This window comes from Mandrillus leucophaeus, unplaced genomic scaffold, assembly GCF_000951045.1.
Source record: "Mandrillus leucophaeus isolate KB7577 unplaced genomic scaffold, Mleu.le_1.0 Scaffold2, whole genome shotgun sequence".
Taxonomy (NCBI): Eukaryota; Metazoa; Chordata; class Mammalia; order Primates; family Cercopithecidae; genus Mandrillus; species Mandrillus leucophaeus.
Genome location: NW_012102031.1, coordinates 13,440,875 through 13,459,604, shown reverse-complemented (window position 1 = coordinate 13,459,604; position 18,730 = coordinate 13,440,875). Strand labels below are relative to the sequence as shown.

The 18,730-nt window shown below is 54.1% G+C and overlaps 1 protein-coding gene across 2 annotated transcripts; it reads right to left on the bottom strand.

The window, feature by feature from the left end:
• Nucleotides 1-1,767: 1,767 nt before the first annotated feature.
• Nucleotides 1,768-17,800, bottom strand: PES1 (pescadillo ribosomal biogenesis factor 1). Of its 2 annotated transcripts, none has more exons than XM_011979058.1 (15): nucleotides 17,671-17,800; nucleotides 14,734-14,813; nucleotides 13,389-13,542; nucleotides 12,348-12,457; nucleotides 9,494-9,665; nucleotides 9,317-9,406; nucleotides 6,478-6,594; nucleotides 6,285-6,359; nucleotides 5,964-6,053; nucleotides 5,522-5,652; nucleotides 5,004-5,129; nucleotides 4,702-4,886; nucleotides 4,085-4,254; nucleotides 3,787-3,948; nucleotides 1,768-2,278 (listed from the first exon to the last, which is right to left on the bottom strand). In XM_011979058.1, the coding sequence occupies exons 1-15, from the start codon at nucleotides 17,692-17,694 to the stop codon at nucleotides 2,195-2,197; spliced, it is 1,770 nt and encodes a 589-aa protein (XP_011834448.1). In that variant the 5' UTR covers nucleotides 17,695-17,800; the 3' UTR covers nucleotides 1,768-2,194. The 2 variants fall into 2 exon arrangements, with proteins under 2 accessions (XP_011834448.1, XP_011834449.1); XM_011979059.1 differs by having other exon boundaries at nucleotides 5,522-5,637.
• Nucleotides 17,801-18,730: the final 930 nt, after the last annotated feature.

The following is an 18,730-nucleotide window of genomic DNA, read 5'->3' as shown; positions in this document are numbered from 1 at the left end:
CGCTGCCGGCCCAACAAGGCCCGTTTGTCTCGGACGCGCCAACGGGGCCATTGTCCCGCCGCCGGCCCTCTGGCTCAACGGAGCCCTCAGCCCAGAAGACTTGAGGATGCCCAGGCTTGGTGGTGGTGGGGAGGGGAACCACGGCTCTGGGAAAAAGGCGGCGGCAGGACTATTGCTTAACTTTGGTTGGGGGGTCCTGGGGCCCTCAGGATCCAATGGATCATATGGCTTCTTGCTCTAGTCAGTGCCAACTGGGGACAACACATTTTTGGCACTCATGGGAGTGGGGGGCGCTCAAGCAAGAGACTGAGCTCCAACTGGTCCTGCCACCTGGAGGTCTCAGCTGTCACTCTCTAGGGTGCCAATGAGGGCTGAGCAGGGCAATCAGGAGGCAGGTGTCCCATCCAGGCCCTGTCTCATTTTCCAAGCTTGGCCTTTCCTTCTTCACCCGAGAGGAGCAAGATCATGGATGAGGACCAATGCCTGCCTGCCTGGAATCCTCAGCCCAGCTGTGGGCAGTAAGGAACCAGCTGGCCACCCAGTGGGGCCTGGGACGCGTCAGAGCCCCACTGCCCCCGCCATTACTGGGAGATTCTGGAATGGGGAAAATTCCACATCAGCATGACTGCCAGGGATTTTTCCGTATCTGATGGGCCTGCGCTCTAGCTGTGTGGCCCTGGATGCACAGGCCCCCAGACAGGCCTGAGTTGTCCCCCGGGGCTGCAGGCTTTGGCTCCAGAGGTCCTGACCCTCTGTTCCTGCCTCTGGAGGCAACCCCGCTTCCTCCCATCGCCATGTGCATGACAGACTGGGAATGGCACACAGCCCTCTCCTCCCACCCACAGCCAGTCCCAGCTGAGAAGGGGAGCCCTAGGTTTTCTGCTCCCCAGGCCAGAGCCTGCCCAAGCTCTTGCTTTCCCCCTTCACAGGCTGGACCTACATCCACTGCCACAAAAACATTCTCTGCCCACACAGCCAGCAAACAGCGAGAGGCAGAGGGCAAGGCCCTTAGGTGCCTGGATTCAGGGAAAGTAGAGCCATTCCAAACCCACCCTTCCTCAGCCTGGCCCTAGTCCTCGACAGCACTCACCCCTGGGAGGTGAGTCCTGGGAGGGGCTCAGAGTGAGCACTGAGAGCCCCAGGTTATAGTCCTGGCTCTGTCATGATGCACTGGCGGTTCCAAACAAGGGCATATCCCAATGGGTGTCAGCAGGGACACTGCCAAGGTCAGTTGGGAAGCTGTCAGGCAGGCCTCACAGACTGTAAGTGGAGCTGCCGTGGAATCCTACGCTGGGAGGTACTCAGTGGTTCTGCCAACATGCCCACAAGGCAAGCTGAGGGCAGGACCTCACCGCAGGCCCACAGATCCTTCCGGATCTGGCTTTTACCTTCTGGGCCGACTCCAGCAGGAAGTAATGTAAATCAGTTGGTGTTTACCAAGTACTTACTACACACCTGACATTCCTGAGTCTGTAAGGTCTGAGCCTATAAAGTTATCACAGAACCCTCAACACATCCCTTTCAAAGAACAGAATTTCTACCGGTAACTGACACATGAGGAAGCAGGTGCAGAGGGAAAGTGCCTGGGTTAGAATGTGAACCAAGGCCAGACAGGCTGTGAAGCCCAGACCCAGAACCTCTGTGTCTACCTTCTGGCATCCCTGGACCTGGTCCAGAGAGCTCTAAGAGGTGCCCAGGGCTGGCCCAGCCTGCAGCAGAGTGCTAGGTGGGCCTCCTCCAACCCTAGGAAGGCTCATGGACACAGAATGCAATTGGCGCAAAAGTCCAGTCATTTAATAAAAATGCCCCCCCCACCCTCACCCCATCACAACACCCTGAGAATCACGGGTCCAACTCTGTGGGAGGGGGCTGTGTGGAAAGCCAGGATGAGTGGGGGCAGTAGGCAGGGGGCTGGGTGGGCCCCTGCACCTCATGTCACTGGCTCCTGGAAGCAGAGAATCAGGCTGGGCACAGATGCCTCTTCTCTGCCTAGGCACCAGCAGGGCAGCTCCATCCAAGGGAGGCCAGGGCTGCCCACCAGCCCAGCCAGAGAGCATGAGGGGTCAGGGCTGGCTGGAGAAAGGAGGAGGAGAAGAGAAGCGACTCTGGTCCATCACACTTAGGTCCTCTGGCCTGCCTCTGCCACATCCAGCTGCTAGGGGCTGGTCTCAGCCCTGTGAGGGGCCGCAGGCACTCACTCCGGCCTTGCTTTCTTGGCCTTCTTCTCAGACCTCATCGCCTCATCGTGGGCTTTCCGCTTCTCTGCCAGCTTGTTGGCCTGTGAGGGGGAAGGCGAAGGTCAGGCTGAGATGTGTGGAGAGGGGAGGGTGTGGGGCACCGAACTCAAAGCCTATATCCCTTAAAAGAAGAGCTTCCAGAAAAGGTCACAAATTCCCATAGGAAAAAGATCTACCTGACCCACTTCACGGTGAGAAAACATGCCCTAGCCTTGCTTTAACGACATTATTTCACGCGCCCACAAATCTCGAGATAAGAGAATCCTAAACTCCCAGAGTTGGAAGGGGCCTTGGCAACAGTCTCATTTCCCTACTCCGCCTGGAAAGCAGACACCACTGGCACCTTCACCAGGAGCTGGTAGAAAGGGGTACAACAGGAAGAACCTTCTTTCTTGGGTCACCTGATAATATATTTTTAATTTTTTTTTTAAAGAGACAGGGTCTTTCTCTGTTGCGCAGCCTGGAGTGCAGTGGCATGATCATAGCTCACTGCAGCCTCAAACTACCAGGCTCAAACAATCCTCCCACTTCAGCCTCCAGAGTAGCTGGGATTGACTACTGGTGTGCACCACCATGCGTAGCCTCTTTTTTTTTTTTTTTTTTTGGTAGAGACAGGGTCTCAATATGTTGCCAAGGCTGGTCTTGAACTCCTGGCCTGAACTGATCCTCCTGTCTTGGTATCCCAGAGTGCTGGGATTACAGGTGTGAGCCACCACGCCGAGCCCCATTTGACAATAACGATTTCAAAACTGCAATAATTATGCTTCTAAGAATTTAGCCTGCAGAATCATTCAGAGGAGGACAGACACATGCTCAGGGATGTTTTCTGAGAATGACTGAAACTGGAGAACAATCGAATCCCACCACAGGGGACAGGCCAGGTATTGGATGAGAAGTCCACATTACGGTTAAATGAAAATTACACCTCAGGCTGGGTACAGTGGCTCATGCCTCTAATCCCAACGCTCCACTGCACTCTAGCCTGGGTGACGAGGAAGACTCTGTCTCAAAAAACAAATTATACCTCAAAACAATCTATAGCATGACCTCCCAAAGACGGGTCATTATGGGCACAAGAGAAACCTGGGCGCTGTTATTACAGGCTGCTCTACTCCACGGGCAGGGCTGTAAGCCACTTCTGCATCACTCATCGCAGGGTTCCAGGGTGCATGAGTTTGTATTTTTAATTAGCATATATGGCTTTATGAACAAGAAAATACAAAACAGATAGAAGTTTAACAAAAGTCCCCCACAGTCCCTGAGTACACCAGGAAGGCTCTGTTCGCAGACCCCAGCAGACTCAGGAAGCTGGATGCAGGGTGGGACAGAAGCCCTAAGGAAAGCCCGGGCCGGAGCTGGCAGTACCAAAGATGCCTACACTGGCCTGGGTCGGGGGCCCCAAAGGCTAGGCTGGGCCAGGCAGGCAACCTCAGGAAAAGGCTAGGAGAGCCTCAGTCTGCCTAGAGGAGGGCCCCAGGCCACATACATTCACCTGTGCAGTTGGGTCTGGTAGCCACACTTGGGTCTCAACTGGGTGGCAGGAACTCACCTCTCGGATTTTTCGCCTCTTGCCAAACATGATCTTCTGGTACAGGTACTTCTCCCGCTTCTTCATCATCATAATGGCCAGGCGCTTGGCCTCACTCTCCTCCTCCTGGGCCAGCCGCTGTTTATCCTCCAGTTTCAAGGTGCCTGCCATCACCCTGGGCTTCTGGGGACACAAGGAGGGTGCTTGTGAGGGCAGGTTCCCCCAACCTCCCCAGTCTCTGGCTCCTGCCCTTCTAGGCCAGGGCAGGCACCAAGCAGGGCTGCTTCCCAGGCTGAGCTCGCAGTGCAGCTCCCCCTACCTTCCCCTCCATCCTCTGCTCCTCCAGGGCTGCCAGCCGGGCCTCTTCCTCCTTTTCTGAACCAGCCTCTGCATCTTCCTCCTCCTCCTCCTCCTCTTTTCCCTCTTCATCACCATCACCTTCGTTGTCGTCATCCTCTTCCTCCTCCTCTTCTGACTCATTCAGGTTTCCTAGAGACAGCCAATGACCTCTGAATGCCGTGGGAACCTGCTGTCTCTTTGGCAGGATGACAACAGGCCCAGGCCCCATCCTCTCTGACCCCGCTGTCTTTAGCCATGGGCAGTTCAGGGCTGTCCCAATTGTGGCCCTCTCTGGCACCTCCCCAGAGCCCAGCTGCCATCAGAGGAAATTCCAAGGCCCCTAGTCCTGAACTCTGTTGCCTCCAATGTAAACTCTGATGACAACGCAGCACGTTCTTCTGCTCAGTTATCCTGAACGTCAAATAACACCTGACCCCAGGAGGCAGATGTCCCTTCTCTGAAGCCTTACTCCACAGGTGGCTTCAAAGGGCTTTCTGCTCCTACTGCCTGTTCCCTGGAGCTTTCCACCTTGGCAGCCAAGGGAAACAGCCAGTGTGGGCCTAGGGGCCAAGGCCAGCCCAGTCCCATCCTGCTCACCTGGGTCCTCTCCCCGCTGCAGAGCCAGCAGCTTCAGTTTCTCAGGTGGGACGTAATCTCCTTCCCTCTCGGTCACAAAGGGTGAAAGGTGTGGGGGCAGCTGCACCCCAGGGAAGTACTCTGCCACGGGGAGAAGGAGCCTGGCGTTCACCGAGTCAAACACCCACTGGGGCTGCACGTAGCACCTGGTGCAGAGTGGCAGGCAAAAACGAAGTCACGGAGGGCAACTCAGGGTCCTGCTGCATCGCAGGGCCTTTGAGATGGGACACGCAGAAATCCAGATAATCAGATTGGGGGCCTACCTGCCAATGACTGAGGTCTGCTGCCCAGGCCGGTCGACAATCTGATGGGTGATGCGGGAGTCTGTGACGTCATAGGTGGCCCCGATGCACAAAGACTTGTCCCAGGACACTTCCCCCCCAAAACTCCTACAGGGACAGGGAGAGCCCACACGGGTACACAGACATGAACTGCCTGTCCTGGGACTCAGCTCCCTGGGATCTGCTGGCCACCCAGTCCAAAAACTCACCCTCTTAGGGCACAGTTGCCCCCTCCTCACCCCAGGATCCTCCAATCCTGGCTCAGCAGAGATCTGCCCACTGCTCATCCTTCTGTGCTAAGCTGGTAATAAAATGACGGTAGTCCTGCCCTCTGCTGAGTGCTTCCTATGTGCTCAGTGCAGTGCCGAGCACTTTCCACACACTCTTTCATAAGAAGTAGAAACTGACACCATCCCAATGTTACTGATGGACACCAGGGCAGGACCCAGACCAGAGCATGGCCGAACCAGTGCTGTCAGAGGGCCCTTGAGCCTCCCTACCTGATGATGAAGGCCAGGGCCTCACGGGGCACCTCTCGGTTCAGGAAGAACTTCAGGCCTTCAAAAAGCTTCTTGTGCTTCTCCTGTGCCTCCAGCTCCTTCCTGCGGTCTTCCTCCTGCGCTGACATCTCCTGTTGAAAAAGAGGCCAGGCTTCGCACCACCAGGGCTGCCCACCTCCACTGGAGGGCCAAGGCTGGAGATAACGCCCACTCCAGCTTCCTTCTAGATCCTGGATCCTGCCTTCAAAGGAAACTCCAAGGCCCCACTCCTGAACTCTGTTGCCTCCTATGTAAACTCTGATGACAATTCAGCCCGTTCTTCTGCTCAGTTGCTTTGACCGTCAAATAACACCTAATTTATAGGATGCAAATGTCCCTAAGCTGGGAACCCCCCCACACGACCCCTCCCAGTCCTCCTGCCAGAAGGCAGTGCAGTGCTCACCCGATCGGTGGGAAACTCATCCACCTCGGCCTCCTCCTCTGTGGCAGGCACCACCACGCGGGCCAGGCTGGCACTGAGGGCCGCCAGTTTCTACAGGAGAGAAGGGGCTGCTTGCAGTGGGGGACCTCATGCGGGCATGGGGCCAGGGTGGGGAGGGGCAGCAGTGACAGTCCTGGGCATCAGCAGGTGTGGGTTCCAAGGGCAGGCCGAGACCACCCACCTAGCCACAACCACCCCCACCCTGACCCAGACCCCCAGAGGTGTTGGGGACAGAGACCACGCCCTTGGGAGATGCCAGGTGACGCTGCTGGAGCCTCTCACCTCCATAGAGCTCTCGGAGTCCAACGCGTAGGTGCCCTCACTGGCTTTTGCCTCTGCTTGGGCCTGCCCCTCGAGCTAGTAGGCAAGGAGAAGGTCAGGGGCAGAGGACAGCCACAGCCCCTCGCCTCTGTGTCCACAGAGAAGGGCTGCGGCCCCTGCACCGCGAGCAGAAGGCACTGGGCTGGGGTCCTACCTTCGGGGGGTAGTGCAGGTTGAGCAACTGGTAGAGGCGGAAGTTGACGAAGCCCAGCAGTGTGGTGTAGAACTCGGTGAAGGTGGCCATGACCCTGTAGTCCACGTCTGTCGGGTGCTGAGGAACACAAGAGGTGCATGAGCAGTGTAGGCGCAGGGATGGGGGCAAAGGAGGGACAGACAACCACAGAGTGGAGGGCGTCTGACCTACCCGAGGACTCCAAGCTCCTCAAGAAGGCACTGCCCTAGGGAAGGGGTGGCACGGATCTTCCCACCCAGGGGCGTTCTGGCCACAAGTGTTCCCAGCCACAAGTGAGGCTCTGGATAGGGGTCCCAAGGGTTAGAGCCATCCTGGAAGTCAGTGCCAGACCCCCATAAAAGAGTGAGAAAAGGAACCCTGGTCCCCACTGCTCCCAGGACTGGCTGGTCCTCCCCTCCCTGCGCCAGTTCTCCCACTCCCTTCAGGTCTAGCTCAGACTCGGAGACACCACTTTCTGACCCGGCCGGAGCTCCTGCCTTCTGCATCACCTAGCCCACAATCTTTGCTGCATGTCTGCTGCTGGGCTAGCGTGTGGGCACCAGGAGGGCGGTGCTCCCAGCGCTGTCCCTAGCCCAGAAGGGCTGGCAAAACCTTAGCTGACTAAGGTGCCTTGGGAAGGCCAGGCTCAGTGGGGGCGGGGGATGAATGGGGCTCAGGCCGCCCACTGAGTCCCACCTCTGAACCTCGGGATGGACACTCAGAATTGAGTGACCCCTCCTTGGGCCCAAGCCAGGTCCAGAGCCATGACCCAAAGGGTTGGGGTAGGCTGGCAGCTGGCCTGGCTCAACCCCCAGGCAGCTCTTGGGAAATGGCCAGCAGACAAACTACTTACTGCTCAGGGCAAAGGCAAAGAGCTGTCATCCCAGCAGCAGGGGACACAGAAGGCTCATCTTCGCCCTGGAGCAGTTAATAGGGCAAAACAGGGCAAAGAACTGAGGCCCAGACAGAAGCACCGCAACTCCTGAGCGGTTCTGCCCCCTAAAACCATGGAGGCCACGCCAGCCCCGCTGGCTCCCAGGACGCAGCAGCATGTTCCCAGCAACATGAAAATCAGTAGTGATCACCATGGGTGCCGGGTGTGCCCATGACTCTCAGCTGTTCTGCTATTCTGCTGCCAGACAGTGACCTGTGCTGTGAAAGCACACAGGGCCAAGGGAAGTCCTGCCTGTCCCCCCACTCACACCTCCATCCTTCCATGAGAATCTGTGAGGGCCCCTGACAGGCACATCTGGGGACCAACCACATTTCCCACAGCCCAGCACTGAGCAGGGAGCCCCCGCCCCTACAACCAGCCTGACTTCCACAGCTATGAACCCAACCCTGGCTGCTCACAGGAGGGGCACAACTGGGCTCCGCTACGACCTAGTGCCAGTCCTCCCCATCCGCTGAGAGGAAGCAACGGCCGTGAACTGGCCGGGGAGGAAAGGGGAATGGGTGGCTGGCTCCCTTCCCCCAGGGCCAGCTGTGTGGAGGCCAGCCTGCCCCAGGGCCCTGTTCACTAGCAGGGAGGACACACAAAGAGCAGTCTGAGTAGCATGGGGGCAGGACGTCAGAGAGATGGAAGGCTCAAGAGGAAGGCAGCAAGGAAGGAGGAGGAGAGAGGGCTGCGGAGGGGAAGAAGGAAGGGCCACCCATGCGTGCCCCACGGGGGGTGGGAACAGGGACTGCTGAGGGCCAAGCCCGCCTCTCACCGGCAAACAGGCCACAGCCTCACCACCAGGCAGCCAGTTAGGGTAGGTTCCAGCCTTTGCAACCCCACCCACAAGGGATCGTAAGGAACAGTCCAGAGCGCCTAGAGCCCCAGCTCCCCCGGAGCCCCTGATAATCTGGACAGCAGAGCCACTGTGCTAACTGGACCGGCAGCGGCTGCTCTCCACTGAAGGCACCAGTTCCCACTCAATGATCAAGCAAGGTGGGCTAAATGCAGGCTACCAGCACAGGGAGGCAGGAGAGCCTGGCCCCACCACCTGGGGGGCACTAGAAGCTAATGATGCCTCCACGAGGGGGCAAAACCAGGGATTCTCTCAGTGGATCCCTGCCAACAATTCCCAGGATTTCAAATGGATAAAGAAAAAGGCTGGGTTCTGCGGCTCACGCCTATAATCCTAGCACTTTGGGAGGCTGAGATGGAAGGACTGCTTAAGCTCAGGAGTTCAAGACCAGTCTGGGCAATGTAGTGAGACCCTATCTCTATTTTAAAAGAAAGAGAGAACAATATGTATAGGAAACAGTGCCACATGCTAAGTGTTTCTCCTGTGCTCACTGTTCCGCTTCTCTCCCAGTCCTCGAGTCCTGTGGGGCAGACAGGCGGGAAGGGGGAAGCAGAGGAGGGAGGCAAGGCCACTTGGCCAAGGTCTGGCAGTTATTGGCAGCAAAGCAGGGACAAGGACCCCAGTAGGTTTGAGGGCAGGGCTCTGCCACTGTCCCCATGTGGTGCTGGACGTGCAGGCCGGGTATGACCCTGGTAGCTGTTCTCACTGTTCACTCGGCCCCTAAAAGGCCAAGCACCAGGCACTGCTAAGGACGTAGACACTGTTAACTGCGGCACAGAGAGGTGAAAGGAACACGTCCAAGGGCACGCAGCTGCCAGGTGCTGCCACAGGACTAGCTTAGGTTCCTGCTCTTAATGAGGATGCTGTGTGGCACATTCCCCATCTTGTTCTGCCCCACCTCACCCATCGTCAACAGTTGGGAACCCAGCACTTGCTAGACTCCATGAACAGCAAAATCCCCCTTCCTCCACACCTGTATCTGTCTAGGAGGCAGCACAAGCCCCCCCACTCCCGACAGGCACACTCACGTCATGGGAGAAGGCATAGGGAGTGATCCACACGATGGGCTGCCCCAGCACCTCGGCCTGGTAGTAAATGCCTTTGATGGACAGGAAGACCTGTGGGAGAGGAGACAGCTGGGTGAAGACCATGGGGGGCAGGAGAGGGTGTGGGGTGGGGTGCCCGCCGGATGGTCCCAGGCTCACCTTGCGCAGGGCACGGGCGGCAATAATGTAGTGCATGAACTCCACAGTGAGCCGGCGGCACAGCTGAATGGTCTGCACGTGGCACTTGCCAGTCCGTGGGAAGGTGGAAAAGAGGAAGCACATGGAGAGGGCATCGTCCAGGTCCCGCAGGGCATCGATGAATGTGGGGTACCTGCACGGCCAGTGGGGCAGCACGTGGGGCCTGTTCAGCCTGGGTGCCAAGGGGGGCCCTGATCTCCTTACCCCACCCCAGATGCCCCATTCCTCAAGCCAGGCCTCATCACTGCCACCTCCTGACCTGGCAGGAGCAGCTTCCCCACATCTGACCACAGTCCTTGGGAGGAACCACTTAACCAGGACGTGCCCACTAGGCTCTGAGGACCAGAGAAGTCCTGATGGGGATCCTCAAGACACCCACTGCTCACCAAAGACCCAGCCTTGACCCACGTACGTATTTTGTGGTGCATGAAAGTAGACGGAGTCAGGGCCTCCATGGCTGTCTTTGAAGGTGAACCTTTAGTGCACGGACACTCTATAGAGAGGTCCAAGATGGAAAATGTGAAACCGAAGCTGCCCTAGTGGAGAAGGGAGCGGGGTGGGGGCTGCTTCCCCTAGGCAGCACTTATGTCTGGGCCTGGCCACAGGTCGCCAGCGTAGGTTCTATCTTCCATGCCCCTCACCCCTTGGACCTGTCTAGTTGGCAGAACCAATAAGACCCAGGGAATTGGGTCCAGGAAGAGCCAGAGCAGAATGTGTTTCGGGGAATCTTGTGGTAAATGACAAAGCCAACAAGGAGGAGCCACCCTGGGCACTGTGTGGCTGCCCTGTTGAGGGACAGAGGCATGGGTCACAGAGAAGACACAGAACCACAAGCAACGACACCTGGATTCCAGTCCTGGTCCGAGCTGTGACCCGGACTCTTCATTTACAACTGGGCTCTTGCAGCTCCCTAGAAACGCCTTGGGCCCAAGTGGACGGACAGAGCTTCAAGCTTCTCTCCCGCAGCCAGAGCAGCTGCCAGAGACGCTGGCATCCAAACTGCCTTCCAGGAAAGGAAGCTACCTTTTTAAAAATCATTTTTGTTACTTTTTCTGTTTTCTTTTTTCCAAGTGCTTCTTCAAGGAGAAGCAGCTTCCTTTTGAAGTATGGGTTCTGGTTGGGGGTTGGGCGGGGCGGCGGGAGGGGTGCAGTTTAAAAAAAAAAAAAAAGAGAGAGAGAGAATGGGTTCTGCTACTTCAAAAAAGACTCCAAAATCCATGAGACCAGACACTGCCAAGGTCCTTCCAGCCCCAGATGGCATCACTCACTGCTACGAGTCAGAAGTCTGCCAGGTCTTCAAACCCATGCCAAGATGGAAGAAAGGCATGAAGAGACCTCTCATGAGGCAGCAGGATAGCTGTCTGGTTTCTTGGTGCAGAGGTGGCAGCCTCAATTGGCCCTCTCTGGTGCCTTGTAGTTTCCTAACTCTCCACCTCACAGACAAAACCAACAACCCAGGCTTTCTGTAGAAACAGCACGAGCATTTCCGGGCCAACTGCTTTTCTTTCTTAAGCTCTGGCTTTAGCTAAGGAGCTGGGGATGGTGGAAAATGAGATCACCACAACCACACCGTCACACTTGGTGTGTGTGTATGAATCCAGGCACTTGCTTTTTGTGTGTGGCTTTTTTCGTTTATTTCACTGAACACTGTGTGTCACAGGCAGGACAGGAACTGCCATCATTTCTTATGGAGATGGGGACCTACTCGGGTTAAGAAATACCCTCTGGCCACCCAGCGCATGTGCCACACAGTTGGGATGGGAACACCGGCTGTCTAGCTCCTAGGCCAGGGCTCTTCCTGTGACAGCCCACGGCCAGGCTGGATGAAGCCAACCCAAGCCATCCTGGAGCTCAGTGTTCCTGGGCCATCAGCCCCCAAAGATGACAGACATTCACCAGCCCAGGGCTTCTGACTTTACCACTACTGACATTCGGGTCAGACTACACTATGTTGTAGGGGACTACTATAGCACATTTAGTGGCATCACTGGCCTCTCTCCACTTGATACCAATAGCACATCCATCCAAGTTGTGAGAACCAAAAGAGTCTCCAGACATTGCCAAATGCCCACTGGAAAAGCAAGATCACCCCTGATTAAGAATTGCTGATTTAGGCTGGATGTGGTGACTCACACCTGTAATCCCAGCACTTTGAGAGGCCGAGGTGGGTAGATCACGTAAGGTCAGCCCGGCCAACATGGTGAAACCCAGTCTCTACTAAAAACACAAAAATAAGCCAGGCGTGGTGGTGGTGCCTGTAATCCCAGCTACTCAGGAGGCTGAGGCAGGTGAATTGTTTGAACCTGGGAGGTGGAGGTTGCAGTGAGCCGAGATCCCCCCGCTGCACTCCAGGCTGGGCAACAGAGCAAGACTTTCTCAAAAAATACACGAAACAAAATTTGCTGATTTAGTCGGTGAATGAGGGGGACATCTGAGAAGGCTGGGCAAGGAACAGTTCAGACCAGAAGCGTCTAGCCGTGCCTCCCAGGTCTCACCAGGTACCCGCCGTGCAGTCAAGGAGCGCTGGGGCTCTCCCACCACAGGGCCTTTGCACTTGCCACGGCCTCTGCTTGGACTGTGCTTCCGCTGGCTGGCTCAGACGTCTCCCCTCAGAGCCCCGTCTGACAGCCCTGTAACTACAGACCTAGTAATCATTCTAGAAATTTGCTAGCTTGGTTTTTGGTCTGTGTCCTTCAAGGAGATGCAAGCTCTTTGAGCTGGGTCTTAGTCTTGTTCCCTACTGAAACCCTGGTGCTAGGGCAGAGACCAGCAGTAAATGAAGAAACTGCGGTGTCCCGAGGACGGCCTGGCTCACCGTTCCTTGATGATGTGGTCAAGTTTGTAGTTGGGCTTATTATCCTTTAGACGCTCTACAGTGTTCCACTCGCTCTTCCCATAGGCTTTCCGGAGCTTCCGGACAAACACCTGAAGGAAAGGAAAAGACCACTGATGCTGAGGCTCAGGACTCCTGGACAACTTCTATGGAAGATGGAAACGCAGGGCAGAAGGATTCTCATGCCCCTTGAAGCTGGCCATGGCTGTGTGCCTGTGTCACCGACCCCTCTGCCCAGGATATGCAAAAGAGCCAACTCCAAGGAGCACCAAGCCTGGTGTGTTAACCAGCAGAGCTAGACCAGGCACCCTTTTTGACAATGCACAGATGTCCCAACTCCACATGTTTACATGGGAGGACGGCACAGCAAAGCAGCTCCATTTTTCTTTCTTTTTTTGAGACGGAGTCTCGCTCTGTTGCCCAGACTGGAGGGGAGTGGCCGGATCTCAGCTCACTGCAAGCTCCGCCTCCAGGGTTTACGCCATTCTCCTGCCTCTGCCTCCCGAGTAGCTGGGACTACAGGCGCCCGCCACCTTGCCCGGCTAATTTTTTGTATTTTTTTTTAGTAAAGACGGGGTTTCACCGTGTTAGCCAGGATGGTCTCGATCTCCTGACCTCGTGATCCGCCCGTCTCAGCCTCCCAAAGTGCTGGGATTACAGGCTTGAGCCACCTCGCCCGGCCAGCAGCTCCATTTTTCAACTGAGAACAGAAGCCAAGTGACCTTCCACTGACAGGATGAGAAAGGCTGGCCTCTGTTCCCAACACCAGACTATATCAGCATGAAACAAGCTGTGGATCTGTGTGTGGCACTGAGCCACCCAGAAAAATGCAACGGAAGCCTGTTTTGGGGCCAGGTCCTAAAATTAAACGACCTCTTCCCTCCAAGTACTTCTGTTGAGGCTCACGCTGCTCTCTGTATAGGCTTACCCAGGGAGGGTAGGCAATCTGCCCAAGGTCACAGTTAGTTAGTGGGTCACAGAGCTGCGATGAGAACCTGACAGACCCTAGAGCCCAGACCTCACCTTGTATTCCCGGAACTTGTTGACAATGGGTTCATGGAGGAGAAACCTGATGTCTTTGATAAGGTAAAACGTTCGGGCTGCTGTAGAACCCTTGTTAACCTTCTTCTTGTGTTTGGGTTCATGGGGATAAATACCCTTCAGAATGCACAACCGCCTGGAAGACAGAGGCCATTTGTTATGTCAGTTATGTGGGTAAAGGTGGGGAGCACTGGCCACAGCTGGGCCTGGAAAACAACGGTAAACAGGGAACATGGGGTCCCTGCCCTTAGACAGCTCACATCCTAGTACACGAGTCTCACCATCACAGTCATAAAACAAAAACGCAGACTTGAGAGTCTCTAGGGGAGTTAAGAAAGGACTTGCTGAGATATCGGCATTTTAGCCACAAAAAGGAGAGAAGCATCCTAACAAGGAGAGAAGCTCCTAACAAGGAGAGAAGCATCCTAACAAGGAGAGAAGCTCCTAACAAGGAGAGAAGCATCCTAACAAGGAGAGAAGCATCCTAACAAGGAGAGAAGCATCCTAACAAGAAGAGAAGTATCCTAACAAGGAGAGAAGCATCCTAACAAGCAGAGAAGCATTCTAACAAGAGGGACAAAGTCTAGAAGGCTGGAAAGAGCTGGTGTGTTTGAAGGAATAAAAATAAAAGTGGACCAGGTGGCCAGGTGTGATGGCTCACATCTGTAATCCCAGCACTTTGGAAGGCTGAGGCAGGCGGATCACCTGAGGTCATGAATTGGAGACCAGCCTGGCCAACAGGATGAAACCCTGTCTCTACTAAAAAAAATACAAACATTAGCCAGGCATGGTTGCCGGCGCCTGTAATCCTAGCTACTAGGAAGGCTGAGGCAGGAGAATCGCTTGAACCTGGGGGTGGAGGTTGCAGTGAGCTGAGATCATGCCAATGCACTCCAGCCTGGCCAACAGAGCGAGACTCCGTCTCTGGAAGAAAAAAAAAAAAGTGGGCCAGGTGAGCCACAGAGGCCAGGGCCCACAGGCCATAGTGAAAGACTTCACTATTTTGACTCTATGAGGAATGAGAACTCCTAGCTGCAGGATCAGGGGTCTCTTCTGCCAGACGGGAGGGGATGGATGGCAGGGACCCAGCCCAGCCCAGCTAGCCCATCCTGACGATCCAGTTCAGTTCTCCTCCATTTTCCCTTGGACCACACCTAGCAAACACAACTCACTAAAGCAAGGAAAGGTGAGAAAGAGAAGGAATACCAGAATTCCAGAACGGGTATGGCAACTCAGGTAAGACAGGGATACAGCTGAGTTTTCAATGTGCAATTCACTGCCTGGGCTTCCCGCGGTCCCTCTATATTCCTCTTCTCTCCAAGCTCACCTAAAGTCAGCCAAGCTCAGCTGGAGTTTCTTCCGGGCTTTGTTCCGGGTGATGTAGTTGGTGGCCGAGCCTCGTTCATACTGGGAGAGGAAAAAAAAGCAATTCTCCGTTAGCAATGATTGTAGTGACCGACATCAAACTCTGGGCATGCCTAGTTCCACAGGCAACTATCACTCTGGATAAGTGGCTGAGATGAATCAAGGAGAGGAAACACTGCAGGGAAGGAGCTGAACTGCCTGGATGAGCTCTCCTGTACCGTCCTTGCAGCTGCCAGCACAGGGAACACATACACGATGCTGAGGGCTGCGAGGCTGCTATGGATAGGGTGCTGTGCCAAGTGCTTAGCACTAGCTCTAAATGTTGGCCATTACAATTAGTGATTTTCACACATTTCATTTAATTCCCATAACCCTGTGATGTAGGTGCTGTCAGAATCCCCATTTCACAAAGGAGAAAACGGGCTCGTAAAATAACCTATGCAACTCTTAAAAAGCACACAGCTTTTTTTTTTTTTTGAGACGGAGTCTCGCTCTGTAGCCCAGGCTGGAGTGCAGTGGCCGGATCTCAGCTCACTGCAAGCTCCGCCTCCTGGGCTTATGCCATTCTCCTGTCTCAGCCTCCCGAGTAGCTGGGACTACAGGCGCCCGCCACCTCACCCGGCTAGGGTTTTTTTGTATTTTGTAGTAGAGACGGGGTTTCACCATGTTAGCCAGGATGGTCTCGATCTCCTGACCTCGTGATCCGCCTGTCTCGGCCTCCCAAAGTGCTGGGATTACAGACTTGAGCCACCGTGCCCGGCCAAGCACACAGCTTTTTAAGAGTTGGGGCTGGGATTCAAACTCAGGTCTGAGTCTGGTGCCTGAATGCCTAACAGCTAAGCCAGTGTTCCTAATCTTTTTCCCTCCTTTTCTTCCTCATTATAATCTCTTCACCACTACCAGGAGACTTATTAGACACCCCCTTCCTCCCTCACCCATCACCCTTTCTTCCCCATGCCTCATAAAAGGTTAATACCAGAGATATACTACAGGTCTGTTTATGTAATGTGGTCCTTGGGGGGCCACAACCACTGTAATAGCTAAGATACTGTCCCTCAACCAATTTTGTTCCCTTGAGGGTGGTATTACCCTGGCTGAAAAAGTATGCTCTAAGCCACACAGCTTCTCCCCTTCCTCATTCATTCATTCAACAGACAATAACATGTCCTCTATCATGGTCAAAGCACTAAGCTAGATGCTATGAAGGCAATAAAGACAAAAAGCCTGGTCTCTACCTGCCCCCAAGAAGCATATTGTCTTGTGTAACCATTTGGATGCCTGTGGTGCTAAGACGCTGCCTCACACCCACATTTCTGTATTCCTCACACTTCTGCATCCCTCACACTTCTGCATCCCTAGATAGAGATGAGCAGTGCACTGTAACAAATACCCTGCAAGCTAACAAGCATGTCTTTTCCAAACAAGATCTTCCTCTGGGCTAAGACAGCAGGGGCTTCTTTGGCTAGGTTCAGCTCTAAAGAGACAAACCTGTTAGTCTCCCAGGGGTACGTTTACTAATAACATCATAGTCATGAAACATACCCTTCATTCATTCTTTCCTTTACACATGTATTAATTGTCTATTGGGTATCAGGCCCATGCTAAGTCCTGGAGGTATAAAGATGAGTTTCTGACTGCCTTAAGAAGTTGAGTTTTCATTTACAGCGTTTTCCATTGCCTTATGCCACACTTATCTCTGACACCATGCTTATCCTTATAAATGTTAAGGGAATAAATGGTTCTCAATGGGGTACTCCCTGGGTATGTGCTAGGAGAAGGACAATTCAGCAATGTTTGGAGACATTTTTAGTTGCTGGGTGCTACTGGCATCCAATAGGTGGAGGATCAGGGATGTCGCCAAATATCCTACTACACACAAGACAATCCTTTCCACAACAAAGAATCATCTTTGTTGATTCTGGCTCTGAAACCCAGCTTTTAAAAACTGTAACGATTTTGTTACATATCTACATCTGCAACTCAAGGGCAGGTTTCCCATCTTGTATCTTTGCAGTTCCGATGGGGCTAGCACTGGACACTCAATGTAGTGTGTTGGGTTAAAAATACTGGCAATAGAAACTTTCACTCTGAAAGAAACACTTAAGCCAACTATATATTCCTCATTCCCATTCCCTTCCCAGTCTTTTCATGTCACTGAGCCGGTTCTCCATACTGCCACAAGAACTCCCTGAAAAACTCTAATCGTGTTACTCCTTCGATTCCTACTGCACACAGAATAAAATTCAAGCTCTACACTATTCCTACTGCACTTAGAATAAAATCCAAGCTTACAGGCCTTGCACGATACAGTACTTGTCCAACCCCAATCTTATCAGATGCCATTCTTTTTTTGGTTTACATCCTGATGTCCTTCCAACTCCTTACACACAGCAAGCCTTTCCTGCCTGCTGATCTTGGCATTTGGTTTCCCTTGTCAGGCTTGCTCGTTAAGCACTACCATGCCCCACAACCCATCCAAGACGTTCTGATCTTTCCCATTTCAGTCGAAATGTTATGCCTCGAAGAGAACTTCCAAGACAACATTAACCAAATAATGTGACGGGCAGTAACGGTGAACTCTACGTAATGTTTATCACCCTTTCGATAAATAGTGGTCCCACGGCTCGGCCTGCTTTTGGAATGAAGCTACACTTGGTAAGTTCAACTCTCTCTCACAGCCCTCTCCACAGAAAGAACTCTGGAGTTCGTTCTCGGATTTCACTAAACGAGTACTGCCATCCTTGCCCATCCTCGGACCCCTTCTCGCAGCTGACTACTGCCGCGTTGATCCCGTCTTTCCAGTCTCCATGAGAGATGGAGCTCGGGAAAAGAGCCGACCCCATGCTCTGCCGTCCCCGGGTCCCACCCCTCGGGAATTCCCACCGTCTTTCCCACTCACCTTCTTCTTCTCAAGGCCTCCCATCCCTCCACGTTGCGGAGCCGACTAGGGCAGCGCCTACAGACAGCTCCACTTCCTCCCGCACGTGCCGTGCCAAGGACCCCGAGGACCCTCCCCACCCCACGCTGTCGGTGTGCGCGGGCTGCCCAATGAGATGCCTCTAAAAGTCCAGGGAAAGATGGGGATTTCCTCCTCGAGATTTAAAACTATAGTCTGAAAAAAATCACTGAGACCACTCTTTCCAGATCTTTCCTGTTCACAGTGGTTACAAACACTTTAAGTGTTAAAACAAACGTGGATATACAGGCATTCCTGTAATAACCCTGATAACGAGGCATTGACTGTGACCGCGTTGCATGCTGGGACGGAGAGGGGCGGAAGGCTTAGAGACAGCGCGGTGCCTTCTGGGATGCAGAGGGGCGCCACGCTCCGTGTTGCGTGATGGGATTGCGTTGTCAAGGTAACGGTTGCTAAGCCTCGTTAGAATTTGGCTGCCGCTGCTGAGAAGCGGCTCCCGTGGGGCCGGGTGAGAGTGCGCTAGGTTCCCACCGCCTTCGGGTTCTCTTTGGTTCATTCACTGTTATAGGGATAAAATAGAAGAAAAGAAGACATTTTTTCTCCGGAGGTATAGAGACCCGAGAGGCCACTTGTATTTTCTGAGCCTTAGTGGTGAACTCGTGGTGAACTCGTGGTACATTTAAAATGTACATTCAAGGCCGGGAGCGGTGGCTCACGCCTGTAATCCCAGCACTTTGGAAGGCCAAGGCGGGCGGATCACGAGGTCAGGAGTTCGAGGCCAGCCTGGCCAATATGGTGAAACCCTGTCTCTACTAAAAATACAAAAATTAGCTGGGCGTGGTGGTGCGCGCCTGTAGTCCCAGCTGCTCAGGAGGCTGAGGCAGAAGAATGGCTTGAACCCAGGAGGTGGAGGTTGCAGTGAGCCGAGATTGCGCCACTGCACTCCAGCCTCGGCGACAGAGTGAGACTCTGTCTCAAAAAAAAAAAAAAAAAAAAAAAAGAAAAGAAAAGAAAAAAAAGAGAGAGATCTTGGAGACTTTAT

Bases quoted from the DNA above. Each gene is read 5' to 3' on its own strand.
- PES1 (XM_011979058.1), bottom strand. From the start codon at position 17,694: ATGGGAGGCCTTGAGAAGAAGAAG. The intron at 9,666-12,347 runs GTGAGCCAGGCC...CTGGCCGTGCAG, and splicing joins GACCACATCATCAAGGAACG to GTACCCCACATTCATCGATG. The intron at 4,887-5,003 runs GTAGGCCCCCAA...ACTCTGCACCAG, and splicing joins CAGACCTCAGTCATTGGCAG to GTGCTACGTGCAGCCCCAGT.